General features: G+C 43.4%; 3 protein-coding genes across 3 annotated transcripts; 1 reads left to right on the top strand and 2 right to left on the bottom strand.

Moving 5' to 3' along the window:
* Positions 1-18: 18 nt before the first annotated feature.
* Positions 19-2,190, bottom strand: HETIRDRAFT_380013 (uncharacterized protein; the record flags this gene model as incomplete). Its single annotated transcript, XM_009544383.1, has 10 exons — positions 19-312; positions 374-408; positions 484-525; positions 590-655; positions 712-800; positions 882-1,059; positions 1,132-1,165; positions 1,228-1,517; positions 1,604-1,809; positions 1,887-2,190. The coding sequence occupies 10 exons, from the start codon at positions 2,188-2,190 to the stop codon at positions 192-194; spliced, it is 1,365 nt and encodes a 454-aa protein (XP_009542678.1). The 3' UTR covers positions 19-191.
* Positions 2,191-9,208: 7,018 nt separating this feature from the next.
* On the top strand, positions 9,209-9,796 carry HETIRDRAFT_414845 (uncharacterized protein; the record flags this gene model as incomplete). Its single annotated transcript, XM_009544382.1, has 4 exons — positions 9,209-9,221; positions 9,270-9,358; positions 9,413-9,710; positions 9,765-9,796. 4 exons carry the CDS (start codon positions 9,209-9,211, stop codon positions 9,794-9,796), a joined length of 432 nt encoding a protein of 143 aa, XP_009542677.1.
* A 1,916-nt stretch (positions 9,797-11,712) lies between these two features.
* HETIRDRAFT_43954 (uncharacterized protein) lies at positions 11,713-11,886 on the bottom strand (the record flags this gene model as incomplete). Its single annotated transcript, XM_009543501.1, has 1 exon — positions 11,713-11,886. A coding segment is annotated over one exon (174 nt), but the record flags the coding sequence as incomplete, so codon positions are not given.
* Positions 11,887-13,999: the final 2,113 nt, after the last annotated feature.

Raw genomic sequence — 13,999 nt, 5'->3', positions numbered from 1 at the left:
GTGAGAGCTTGATCATTTAAAGCAATAGGGCCGGTGTCATATTTGATAGGAGTCGATTCCTTATGAACCGGCATGCTTTAGCTTATGAAACTGTTGACGGTGTGTTCAGGGTGTTCGTGGACGTGGTTTACTATCTCTTGCATCGCTTCTCCGACTATCTAGAATCCCTGTCTTCAGTCGTACCCTGAATATCATGACGACGCGTCTTCGTCAGGTGGAGCCCACAATATGCATCGACCGCTGCCGTTTCCGCTGGCTGCACGTTCGACGATGCTCGGATGTGAGCATGTCACAGCCTGCGTCGCAGATATTCTGTGCATCAAAAACGTGAGACAACAGCACCGACGGATCAAAAGCCACAGCGGTTACTGACAATGACCGGTCGGAGAGCTTGGCGAGCGCATCGCCCTATGACGGGGACACAAGCAAGGACGTCAATCAATGCAACACTCTATCCATGTGGCACGTCAAGCTCGAGCCTACCTTGCAAGAGTATATTTCCAGAGAGTGATCCAGGTTACCGACCTGTGGCATCGATAGCAGACGAGTTAGAATCAAACAACGCGCCATGGATTGCCGACAGACGTACGGTGAAATGAGGAAGGACATCGGGGTTGGGCGACCACTGCGCTCTGAACACCGTCACCCATCGGCCCTGAAAAGCCCCCGGCGCATCAGCTAAGAACATCCGGAAATTGCGCGGTTATGTACCGTCTGGCAATCATGCTTAATCTTGCTGAATGGCTGGACGACGGGGAATCCCGCGTCCTTCGCCTGCATCGACGGTTTGATGTCCCACACTAAAACAAAACAAAACAGGAAAACATCGAAGTCAGCAAGATGGAGGGATGCTCGACTCGGGGAGGGTACGGGGGACTCACATCGCAGCGTGTCGTCGTAGCTAGTGCTCACGATCGTTCGCCCCCGCGGATCCCAATAGGCAGAGCTCACGGATTTACCGTGTGGCCAGTTCGAGCGGAGCGTGCACTTGCCGGCCTTGGAGGTGAGCAGCCCCTCGATGACGTCCGAGTCGAAGTCAAGCGCCCCGTTGTCCGTGACCTGCTTCACGGTGCGTACACAGACAGGCAATTAGCGACGTTCGACAGGGATCACAGAGAGCAAACAACGCACGGGTAAGCCTGCCAGCGCGCGGGTATCCCACACTCTGATGGCCCAGACATGATGAGCGAAACAGCCAACAAGGCGCACACATTTTCCTGCACGTACTTCAAGGTCCGGTTATTCGACGCCGTGAGCAGCAGGTGCGGGTTCACAGGGTTGATACTGACCGAGCCGATCTTCTGGTCAGAAAGCTCGTACCAACGCGCCTTGGACTTATCCTGGCGCAGATCGAGGTGCGTGACGCCGCCCGAGGCGTCAGATGCCCACAGCTCGTGCCCCGCGGGCGGCAGGTCAATGCTCGTAATCAGGACCTCGCCCGACGAGAACACTTCGCGCGACACGCCCGTCGCGAGGGAGAGGCTGCGGATCGTGCAGTCGTATGCGGTGGTGAACACCTGCAGGGGGCAGAACGAGATCGGGCGGCGGAGGGCAGGTTAGCGAGCGCTGCGCGGAAGCAAAGGGTGGAGGAGAGGCCACTGACGCTGTGCGAGTCAATTGGATCAAATTTGATTGAAGAGATGGAAGACTTGGACGTTGCAGGCCAGTGCGCTTGCAATTGCCATACTTTGCCCTCGCTCTTCGCCGCTCGACGCGTCGCAGGCGTACCTTCCGGTTCGTCGTCGTCATCGTCGCCTTCGTCCTCTGTAGGTGCGCGCGCGTCCCATATCCCCAACTGTCCGTGTTTATCTTCCACCGGCCAGAACCACGATCAGCCACTCGTCACAACTTGTCCAAGAAATCAAGACGCCGATGGACGCGCTCACCTCCAAAGAAGATAAGATCCTTCGACCTGTCAGGGTGGTACGCCGCGCTGTACACTCTGTCCTGCGTCACCTTGGCGCGCGCCGCGACCTTCAAGCTGCCCACGCGCTTCTGCAGCGCCGCGACTTCGCGCGCCTCCGCCTTGTCGTCCGCGTCGTACACAAACGCGTCCTGGGCCGCCGCGCGCCGCGCGTGCGGCGTGCGCACGAGCGCCTCGAATTCTGCGGTGAGCCCCGTAAACACGCCGTGCTCCCACTCTGCCTTGTCCGCGAGTTCCTCAAGCGTGAGGTCGTGGTGCCGTGGCATCCTCGCGGCGCGCGCGCGCTCCTCTGCTGCGAGACGCTCCTCTTCGTCACGTTTACGCTGCGCCTCTTCTTCTTGCTGCGGATTTGCCAACCGACCGGGCAGAAATAGAACAGAGGCATCAGCGCAGATCCTGCCCGCGCCCCGTTCTCATGAACAAGGTCTCGAAGGCAAAGACAGAAGCAGCAGGAGCGGAAAAGGGAGGGGAGGGGAAGGGAGGATGGCCCACTGGGAGAAACAGCCCACACACGCACCTCGCGCTTCCGCTTCTTCGCCGGGGTCTCATTTACGTCCACCGCCGCCCCGCGCCTGCTCAGCCTCGCCGACTGTCTTCGCGGCCCCGCCTCCTCCTCGCGCGCGCGCTTCGGCCGCCGCGCGGGCTGCACGGGCGCTGCCTTCGCGTGCGCCTCGTCGCGCGCGCGCTTCTTCGCTGTGCCGGAGCTCTTGCCCTTTCCCTTTTCCTTGGCCGAGGAGGCGGGAAGGCCGAGCGCGGAGACGGCCTCTTTGAGTTCGAGCTGCTCGAGGAGCGCGCGGTTGCGCGCGATGTTGGCTTCGCGCTCGAGTTCGCTGGTGGGTCAGGAGGTTAGATGATGAACGAGAGCGGTGATGTGTGGCAGGGTCACGTACTATGCGGTCTTGGGCATGCTCTCCTATGGTCTCTGGAACTTCTCTGGGTCAGTTGGGGTCGATGAGGTCGTTGATTGAAACGCGTGACGCGCCGATGATTCAGCGGCGCGTGCCGTCACACCGTTCGGATCCGACAGACCCCGATGTCTTCCGAGACAATCCCGCGTTCTCCCGTCCCTCATACACAGCAAAACTAATGATCAATTCAAGGCCGGCGATGACATGAGTAGGTCGGTATAATGTTGCACGGAACATGCATGCATACAACAAGAACAAGAAGCTCAATGGCTTTCACAGCATATCATAATAATTACCTAGCTTTCAGTTTATAATGGGTAGTAGGTGCTGTAAGACACTGTAAGTAGCTATGAATAGAGTTGAGTCAGATTAGAGACAATGCAGAAGGCCCTGAAAAACATGACGATGGACATAAGCATAGAGGGAAAAGAAGAAAATATGAATGTGGAAGGACTAGGCATAGAATTCCTAAATACATCAAACTGGTATATTATGAAGAATAGACAGAAGGCAATAGCAGTAGCAAGAAAGAGAGAGAGAGAGAGATAGAGGTAGCACATACAAAATAGGATAGAGGGAATACTATTCCATATAACAAGAAAAACAGAGTAGCCAAAAAGAGCTTAGTGACAACTTTGTTTATCTGTCTATAATATGTCTGGCACTAGGGGTAGGTAGGACATACTATGTAAATGGTCTCCTGGGAGTCCCATGAGCTTGTTGGCAGGCTAGCATGGAGGCAGATACTGCTGCAATAGTAGTAAGACCATGAATGCAGGAAGGTAAGGCAATGGCAGTATGAACTCATTATAGGAGATCTGGAAAGACCACCCTCTCTTAATTTTCCAATTCAGATTTGAATATAACTCCCTATTATAGAAGGAGTGCTGCCTGCATAAGTGCTCATGTGGGCAGATAGTGTCAGTGCTAGTATATAAAGGAAGCAAAGCTAATACAGTGTGAGCTTGTCATAAAGAAAGACACAGGTACAACCTAGTCTACATCCAAATCACAATACCTTGTAGGTCGTAGGTATTTCAGCTTGAATTTGATATAATTTTGCATTCTACTTGTACCACACATTAGATATGACACAAAATTTAAGTTTTACTCATGGGTTCTAATAGTAATGATCATATGCTTTGTGCAACATAATGTGACATGCCCTCACACAATTAACAAACCTACTTGTCTTTGCTGCAAACTTTGTTTTCACTCATTTTATCTTTATGAACTAGGTTAATAATAAATGGACATAGCCTGTAGGTCTTGAAGATCTCAAAAAGATTATTAGTAGCTAGATGTTATGCTCAGTGAAAAAACCCTCAAATGTAAACAAATGTGGTCAAATAAGAGCCATATATTTGACCACAAATAAGAGCCACATATTTGACCACAAATAAGGGCATTTGACCATATGCATTTCCAGTCCAGAAATTGGCCATGCTCTAGAATACCATTAATTGTAAATGGATACTCAAATTTCTACTCCATCCTATTTAACAGCATTCAATGTAAAGCATATGCAGTTGAATGTCAGCTATTATGTATAGATGTAAATGACATTAAGCACAAACAAATGCTGGTGAATGCTATTAAATATGGTTGAATATACCAATGCCAGCAAATACTAGCAGATACCAATGAATACTAATCTAGCATTATATTTGTCTACACTTCCTATATCTCCTATATCTCCTATCCTCATCACTCCTTCTCCCACTTGTCCCACCACTCTTCCCACTATGCTCCTACTGCTCTTCACACTACTGCTCTCATCGTTGCTCTTATTGCTGCTCCCACTATTGTCCCACATATCTTCTGGGCATGGCTGCCATCTATCTTGTGTGCCTTTATAGCAGGGATAGGGCATTGCATATCATAAAGAGGGGGCTATGGAGTTCAAGCAGTGTGAGCCTTCCTTACCTAGGCTTTCTCTGTGCATGCCCTATTACTAGTGATTCCACAAGTGTAGGTGGGGGAATGCTCATCTGGAAAAACACCCCCTTGTATTAGCTCCGGATTATATCTACTAGTGTCTAAAAGTATCTAAAAGTGTTAATAGTATCTAAAAGTGTCTAATTTCCTAATTGGGAGCAACACATTGTGAGCATTGGATTGGTTTCTAATTTCATGATATTAGCACTAATTTTATACTAAGAAGTCTTTAATTATTAGTAGGAAATAGTAAGTACTACTGCTCTATCAGTGAGAAGGTAAAAATGTGGCACATTTTATACTATTTCAGCATATTACTTTCCTTCATATATGCCTATACTATTATCTTGTAGCTCTTTTGCTGACTTTCCAGCTGCTTTTATAAGGGATATAGAAAGAGAGAAATATGCATTGATGCCCCCAGCTACTTTGTTGGCAGCTTGGCAGCTGCCACAAGAGGCTATGAAGACCTAGGTACCTTGTCCTTGCACACAAGATTATTAAAGTTGTCATTGTTAGCCAATGCCTGCTACTGGTCATTATAAGACACAACATGTGGGTTGGACTTAGAGATATGCTATATGTAGCCTTATAGACCTTGTCTATTAGTATAGTGGCTAATACTGTCTTGTGCAGCACACAATTATCATCACTATTGATATTACAATTTTTAGCACTATTTATATTGTTTATTGCCTTGTTATACAGAAGATGCTCAAACTTGGTGTTTTCCTCTAGCTATTAGGCTGTGGAAAAGACAGTCATATTGGTATGTGGTGCCAGAATAATATATTTCCCTGCCATATAGGAAATATATGCATTAAGCATATTAAGATCACCTCCAACAATCTTGTGCTTATTTATATATAGGCATGCCATACATATACTCTTGTCCCCACCCTCTACCTCACTAGTGGCTATTTGGAAAACCCCTCTCTCTTATTGGATCTTGATTATTCATAATTATGTTTTTGATCAAATTTGCAAATTCAGGTAGCATTGTCTATACTAGTAGAGTCCCATTGAATATTACACTCAATCATAGTTTTACACATTCTCAGTCCAAATTGTATAAGTGCCATAATTTATTTTTATCCTATATAAAGTGTATTATCAATTTTCCATTGGTTTATTAACTTCTTAGCTGGTGTTTAAACTAAATCCTGAAAGACCTGACTTTTTAGGTATTTATTGACCTATTTATTTATAAGATAGAGGAAAGATAAATGTTAAATAAAATCAGAGATGTTGAGGTTGCCTATATTATGTCTACTTATTTAGATTACCAAGTTCATATCTTAGACCTTGTGGCTTAGTGGCTTAGAGCATCTGTCCTGGGTACTTGCATACATGAGGTTGTTGGTTCAACTCTGGTAGAAGGCAAGTTTGTTATAAGGTATATTCTGTGTTTAGGTATTGAACTAGTGCTCTAATAGACATGACTCTATAAAAAGGCTATGAGAACTATGATGCTTGATTTATTATGATTTTTCCGAAATTTCAAGTTATAATCAATCCTAATAATTCCTAATTTAGGAAAATTATGTCTAATTAGAACAGGTTTAGAGGGGGGGTAAGCTAAAAATGTCTAATCCTAATTGTTCTTAATTATGCATAAATAGAACTAATTAGAGCTTAATACAAAGGGGTGGTTTTCCAGATGTAAGTATGGGACCTTGTGCACAGGATGTTTGTGTGCCCATATTTAAGGGAGGATCTGGAAGGGGCAGATGGAGAGCAGGGCAGGGGTGAGAGCATAGTGAGTAGGGAGAGTGTAAGCAAGAGCAAGGTTAAAGTGTGGGTGTGGGTAGGTAGGAGCATGTCTGCAAGAGGTACTGGAGATTGTGCAAGAGCACACTATTCTCTTTCACAGTGCTGACATTGCATGTGGGATGTTGTGCACATATATATACAGACATAAGCACATACCTATTTGCAGTCGCACACACATATGCATAGCACCATGCCACTCTTATGACATTAATTGCAATGAGCCCTCTTTATGCCTATGCTTGTGTTTATAGTTCCTGTGTGGCAATGGTGACATGACAAGCACCTTGCTCTACATAAGGCTTACCAAGCATGGGCCCTGTGCCTGTATGGAAAGGAACATTGCCTATAGCCCACTAAATGATGTGCTGAACCCCTAGCCAAGCCTGTGTACATCTGGCACATTTGTGGCAGGATACATAGTGCCAACCAATTATATGTGTTTTGGCAGTGGGCACCATTAGTATTAGCATCAATGGTAGCATGCTGCTGATATGCTAGTGATGCTTCTAAGTGCAAAACACACCTAAGAAATACCCCTACAAGTGCAGGTAGGCAGGAGCTGATTCTAGTGCACAAGAAACTATAAGCTGTGCAACAACCAATAAGGGAGCATACTAAAAGTGTTTGAAGTATAGTAAACAAATAACTCCAAAATCAAAATATTTAGCCAGTCAGTTGGTTGGTCAGTCAGTTGGTTGGTCAGTTGGTTGGTCAGTTGGTTGGTCAGTTGGTTGGTTGGTTGGTTGGTTAGTTGGTTAGTTGGTTGGTCAGTGTTTGATTGGGATTTGATCAGGATGCAAAAGGGAGGGAATGGGTGCAAGGCTACACTGGATACTGGCAGAGGATAACAAACTAAATGAGAGGGAGAGAGCAAGATAACGAGGGCTCTGACAGAGGGCTGTGATCAAACGCAACAATACAAATAAAGGGGCAAAACATAAACAAGAATCGGAATGCAATAGCTCAAAGTCTTATGGACACAAGCACATAAATAGAATTAAAATGAGGGGGGAGCCAAAGCTGATGTATTGCAAGGCTATAGATGCCCTTTTATAGTAAGTCCAAATAGGTACAAATAGGGAGACCAGCAGAGGCATAGAGCAATTGGAAATGTGTGCCAAGAGTGATCAAAGGTAAAGAAGATAAGGAAGTGATATTGCAAATACTATAAGATAAGAAGCAATAACTCTAAAGTCTAAATAAGTGGAGAGATTGCCAAGGTAAGTCCACATGGACCTGGAGATAAGAACCACATGCCATATGGGTAAACTATTTAGAAACTTGGGAGCTCTAAAGATAACAAAGGATAGGTCAACAGAAAGCATAAGGACAATAAGAGATAGAAAGGCAGATCCATTCCAAGTCAACAAAGTGTTTGGCCACCTCCGATTTGGGACACCAAAGCTGGCTGAATATGCCAACCATGTGAAGTGTACCAAACCGATTGGCAATTGGCTGTGACAGTTTGCAGGGAGCCCCTAATGCTGAGAGTGATGATAGATGAATAGAATGACTGTAAATAGCTCTAAATGACTGTGTGGAGGTCTAAATGCAAAGTCAGCACCTAACAAATAGCTGAGAGCACAGAATAGATTGGGATTGGCTAGTCCTAAATATGCTGAACAGTCAAAGAATACTGAAAAGCTGCAAAAAGTGGGGTATTGGTGCCTAGAGAACACCCATGCTCATCACTGCCATTCTCAAGTATTACCAATTATAAGCAGTACATGTCCATGCTGCATGACTTGCATCAGAAAGCCCCTACTCTTGCCCCCAGGGACAGTAGTGGAGCCATAGTTGGGAGTGATGTGGGCCTGTCATTACTAATGCTGTCTAGAGAGAATACAAACACCATCTCCACTGCATACATTGTGCATTGTCAGGGCCAGTAGTACAGACTTAAGCTGCTTAAGGTGGTTCACACAAGTCTGTTGTCCCCGGTGCAGTGCCACCAGTGCCACAGTTGCCTAAAGTTAGTGGGATTCTACCAAAAAAGAGAACATGGGATGCTCAATGAGTCAAATATCTGTAGGGGAGACAAAAAGCAAAAAGTAACTTATAGAGCCAGTGAAACTTGAAAACAATTGAGATTGGTGGTCAATGTGAGAGGGATCTGGTTGGGACATATCAAAAGCATGAGTGAGATGAGTATGTGCTGGCAGATGTAGGGATAACCACTAATGAAAGCATGTGAGTTATAATACCCCTCTTTTGCACCAGTTGAACCATCTGCATCTGATATGGGTTATGCTATTAGTAATATAGCCTGGAAACCTAGTTGGAGTTTAGAGTTTGTCTCTTTATCATTAATCACAACCTCTCATTATTGTTACCTATGACTGCTAGTGCCATCATTATTGTTAGCATCAACAGAAGTGTTAGGCACCTAGCTCACATTATCACTCCTCTCCTTGGGCAGCCTTAAGGCTTTACTGTCAGTACTTGTTCCCTATGCATGTGGAACATACCTTCCTTTTTAACTTTCTCTTATTCTCCACTACTTTACCTTCCATATTCTGTTGCATCATCACTGTCATTGCTCTCTCTTACATTGCTACTGTTATTCCCTATCCCAATTTATCCTATCACTTGCTATTTTTGTGTGGCAGTACATCTGCCATTGTTGTCCAGTCACTTTTTGTACGATGTGCTCTCTTACTTCTTTATGTTATGCAAAGGTGGGTTACTTACCTTCCTTTCATTCCATAACTCACCATGAACTTTAGCACCTACTTGTTGGTGTGGTTGTATTGGCACTGATAGGCAACCAGCCCCACTTTGGGGGCACAAATGTCTCTTCCAAAAACATGCATCAGTAAGTCTTCCTGTAGGCTTTCATTAATAACTAATCTTGATGTAGGTATAACAGGTTATGCATGCAGAGTTGACAGAATCACTATTTCAGCCTATTGAAAACTTGCTACTGCCCTCATCAAATGCAATAACCAATCTAGCATCTAATTCCTCCTCATCACTAATACCAGCTGTGCCTGCTTCCATGGTGCCAGCACTATTTCTCTATATGACTGCAAGTTTCCCATATTTTGACAAGACCATGGCCTTACCTGCATACCTCCCATTGTTGATAAGGGATAGCAGTGAGAGTGGATCAATGCCTATGGAATTCTGGAATGCCCTCGTCAATAGTCTTCCTGTTCCTGCAAATGGTAAGTCTTGATGGGGGCCTTGTTCTGTAGTCAATAACATACTCTATTTGTTAGATCCTTTTGCAGCATTAATATCCAATGATTAACTTGAGTTTGGATCAGACATGCTTGTGGACCATCTATTTAAGGTGGCTGCAACTAAAGGGCCTAGGCTTGTGGTTCTATTTATAGTACCCTCACCCAATTTATCTCATCATGCCCAGGCACTATCATCTATCTTGGGTTCTTTGCTAAATGCTACCCTTTTAAGGCAGCAGCCTAAGGCTACTAATACTGATATATTGTCAAATAAAGAGCTTGCTGTCAATGACAGCTCAAATCCTTTGGAATAAGGACCAAAGCAGAAGTATGCTAATAACTTGACAAGCAAGAAACAGAGTATATGGAATTATTATATGCTTATAATGGCAAATAATTATTTGAACATTGGTAAAACTCCTAACATTTACTATCAATGCAAAATGGCAAATGGATACTTATTCTGATCAAATCAAAGTATTGCTAGACTATGTAAGCTATCTTGTGAGTTTTTTTGAAATTACTAAGATATTCTTCTAGGCATACAAACTTGACCTTACAACAAGGCCATATATTTTTCTTTATGTTTCTTAGTGAGTCCTTGTGCAATATAACCATGCTATTACTTATACATCTAAGATAATAGGCCTGAAACAGTTCTGCATCCAAAAGGGGCTTTGAAAAGTTATATTTCAGGGAATTTACACAAGGTGCTTGATGATTTGGGCTAGGATGATTTTGTTAATAATTTGCATGTGATGATTTGTACATTCACAAGAGAGCAATGGATAACATAGGAGCAGATGAGACAGGTAAATATAGAGGTCAATAATGCACTTGAGTTGAGGTGAGAGATTGAAGTACAAGAAGCTAAGTTAAAGGCTTGTAAAGCTGATGTTAATGCTTGAACAGCACAAGTTAATGCTTAGACTACACATCTAGAGAATATAGTATTAGTGCAGGCTACTATGCTGCAATAATAGGTTGTTGATATTTTGATTATTTATAATCACAGTACCTAGCTTGATGCTTATAATAAGGCATATAATGTACTTACACCTACTATTAGTATAATAATCAATCAAGATCAGTATAGTCATATCTTGTCCATAATCTGTCTAATAACAGCTCAATTCCATATTGTTATAATCACGACTTATCAGGCCTAAATGGCGGTCTATTCCAATATGATCATCACAAATACTAGGCAGCCTCATAGGTTGAGGTGTACATCAAGGTACAGGTAATAATATTGGTCATCCACTCCCAATGGATCACCCATCATTGGTCAAGTATTACGAGCCTTTATTGTAGCGGGCATCCTTCCCTGCCTTATAAACTACTCACACACAGGGCATGGAGCTCCTAGTCTTTCCTGGCCAGAAGGAGACAAATGGAGAAGCACAAGAGTAGTCACCCTGAGAGAGATAACTTAGGAGAATACCTATAGATACATATTCGGTATTCTCATGCCCTATTTCCTAAAGTAGTATAAAAGGCCCATAGAGTAGGCTGGTGGACTTCAGTCTATTCTCCTTCGTTCAGTACTGTCTTCCTATAGTACTCCTTCATTCCCTGCAGTCTTCCTACTGCAGTCACTACTGCCCCTTGTATCCTCGAATACAAGACATTGCAATATACCTCTGGCTCCTGTGCTACGTATATAGTTGAGATCATTGTTCCACCCTTCCTCTACGAGTGACCTAGGGAAGAACCTCCTACTCTTGGGGTTACCAAACGAGCAGTTTGTAACACATATATCCATGTAGGCCTTGGTAAACACAACTGCATGCTTATAAGTCATAAAGCTTACAGTCTTTCAAATATGGTTAACACTCTTGTTTCTACACTCTGTAGCACTTGTATTTATTGACTGTATCCTCTCGTTAAACTACATTAGGTTACTTGCAAAGCAGGCTTGACCATAGCATATATAATCATATATGTGCATCTCATTGATGAGAAATTGAGTGTTACAAAAATATCATGCTTCTTGCACAAGGTAGTAAGGTGTGGATTGACAAGCAAGATCATATACAATGATTTTTGGAGCTTGAGGGAAATGAGTATATATAGCAGAGAACACATCATTCTGGCCCTCTATAGTAGGAATTAAATAAAAGCCAAGACAAATAGAGTGCATGCACCAAAGCACTAGTATTCCACTAGTAAGGTTATTCCATGAATAGGCCTTGTAGAACTTCTTGTAGTTACCTATCTCGTCAATATCAAGATCATATGGTTTATAGTCATACTGAAGTTTGCTATAGACTCTGTGTATTCAGATTAGCAAAAGCCTGTAGCATGTTCCTATCTCATTCCAGTTATCTTCTTGAAGTAAAACCAGGGGACTGGGGTTATGTTGTGCTAAGTGGTTATAGACCTCGGATGCCCAAGAGGCCAGCCATTTCACAACATATAATACTTGTAATAGCATCTGGGTTGTCTCCTTGGCATAAGCATTTATAATAACACTAAAAGCCAGACAAAGTAATTATAGCCAACTTACAGTAATACCTGTTAAAGCAAAATTTTCAAGGGGTTCAATAGCTGTATATGGTACTAGCTATAAAATAATATCTGATACAGCAATCTAATAAAGAAGACTTTGATATGCCTTCTAAACTTAAGCACTCAGTGCTCAATTATGCAAGAGGATGATGAAGCTTGCAAGGTCTGAATACTTCACACAAAGCTTGGCCCAGTCCAGATAATTGAGCTAGGCAGTGTAGTAGCAGTAGCATCAAGAAATTTATTGATACCTCCTCAAATATTAGCCTTGATGATGGCCGGCAATTGATGAGCCTTGTATGTAGAAATTGAATCAATCGTTTTACTTGACTAGTCAGTATATATTGGTGGTTTTACCACAGCAGTTAATTTTGAGCTATGTGTGCCAAGACTGACATTATATGCAATTACAATACTTGAATTTGGTCCATAGGTTGGATAAGCCATTCCACTGTCTAATTTTTGAAGCTGTACAAATGCAAACTAGGCACAAACAAAGGTTTCATCAAAGCAAAATTTGTTTCCAAAAGAGTGCTCTTTATAGCTATGCTAAACTATTGCACAGAAAGCTGAGAATGGAGTCTTGGAGGTTGTAAAGGTACTAGTGAATGTATTAAGCAATTTATGTGTAAACAAGTGCAAGTTATTCCAGTTGAATATACTAATATTTTCTAACTTTGGACCAATAAGGCACTGCCAATGACAATAAACTAGATATAGTAGTATATTAATGGTTGCTTTATATTTGTTTGTAAAGCCAAAGACTGTAGCAGACTGCAAGATAAATCCTTCACTAGTCTATGGTTCAAAGCCACAGCAGCACTAAGATGCAACTCCTAGAACAAAATGCATGCTATTGGTACTAAGACAAAAAACATAAAGTGAAGCTTCATGAGGCAATGAGCACTAGCATGGCAGAGGGATAGATGTATGCAAAATACACCCTTGTAGACTCAAGCCATTGTCTTGACCACCAGCTTTCATAAGCAATATATTTTCTTTATTGGAAGCTTCACTTCTGAGATGTTTATCGTAAGGCAGGCCATCTGGAAAACCACCCCATTGTATTAAGCTCTAATTAGTTCTATTTATGCATCACAAAGTAAGTCCTACTTACCAATTTCAAGTGTGAATTTACCAAGCAACTGAACCAAACCAGTCATTCCATTGCTGGTAACATGTCCTCCATATCGAATTCCTTCAAAATAGCACAGTATATTGCACTTGTGGTATAAAAACCACAGAAAGTCCAGTTGGGTTGGTTGACATGAAACATGGTTTCCCCTTCCCACTTGAATTTCCCTCCAAGCTGTGCTTCAGCCCACCATTGCAACTTGTGAATAACACCTTGCAGGACCACAAGGCCTTGATGAAATAAGCTATCTCCTGTAAGTTTGACTTAGTTTTTGCATCCGGGGGCGACACGCTCATGTTTACCCACCACTACCTATAGTGTTCTTTGAATAATCGACCTCCATCGCAATAAAATGCCTCTCTGTGCTCAAAAACACCGGGAAGACTAGTCGGTGACGCTTTGAACGTAGCATTGCCTCAAGTTTGATGAGAAACCATGGCAGGCATGAGGATTGGTAATAATCTCAATTTTGGGCCTTGTTAAGCTCATTCCAAACCTTGAGGCCCATGACCGCAGCTTCTGGTTCTGACATTTGAGGCATTGTGTTCTCTGCAACCTAATGAACCATCATGTCCACCACTGCTGTACTAACCATCCTATCTGACAGGATGATTGCCAAATCAGC

The sequence above is a fragment of the Heterobasidion irregulare genome (assembly GCF_000320585.1).
Source record: "Heterobasidion irregulare TC 32-1 unplaced genomic scaffold scaffold_02, whole genome shotgun sequence".
Classification (NCBI taxonomy): domain Eukaryota; kingdom Fungi; phylum Basidiomycota; class Agaricomycetes; order Russulales; family Bondarzewiaceae; genus Heterobasidion; species Heterobasidion irregulare.
This window is presented reverse-complemented; position numbering and strand designations above follow the sequence as displayed.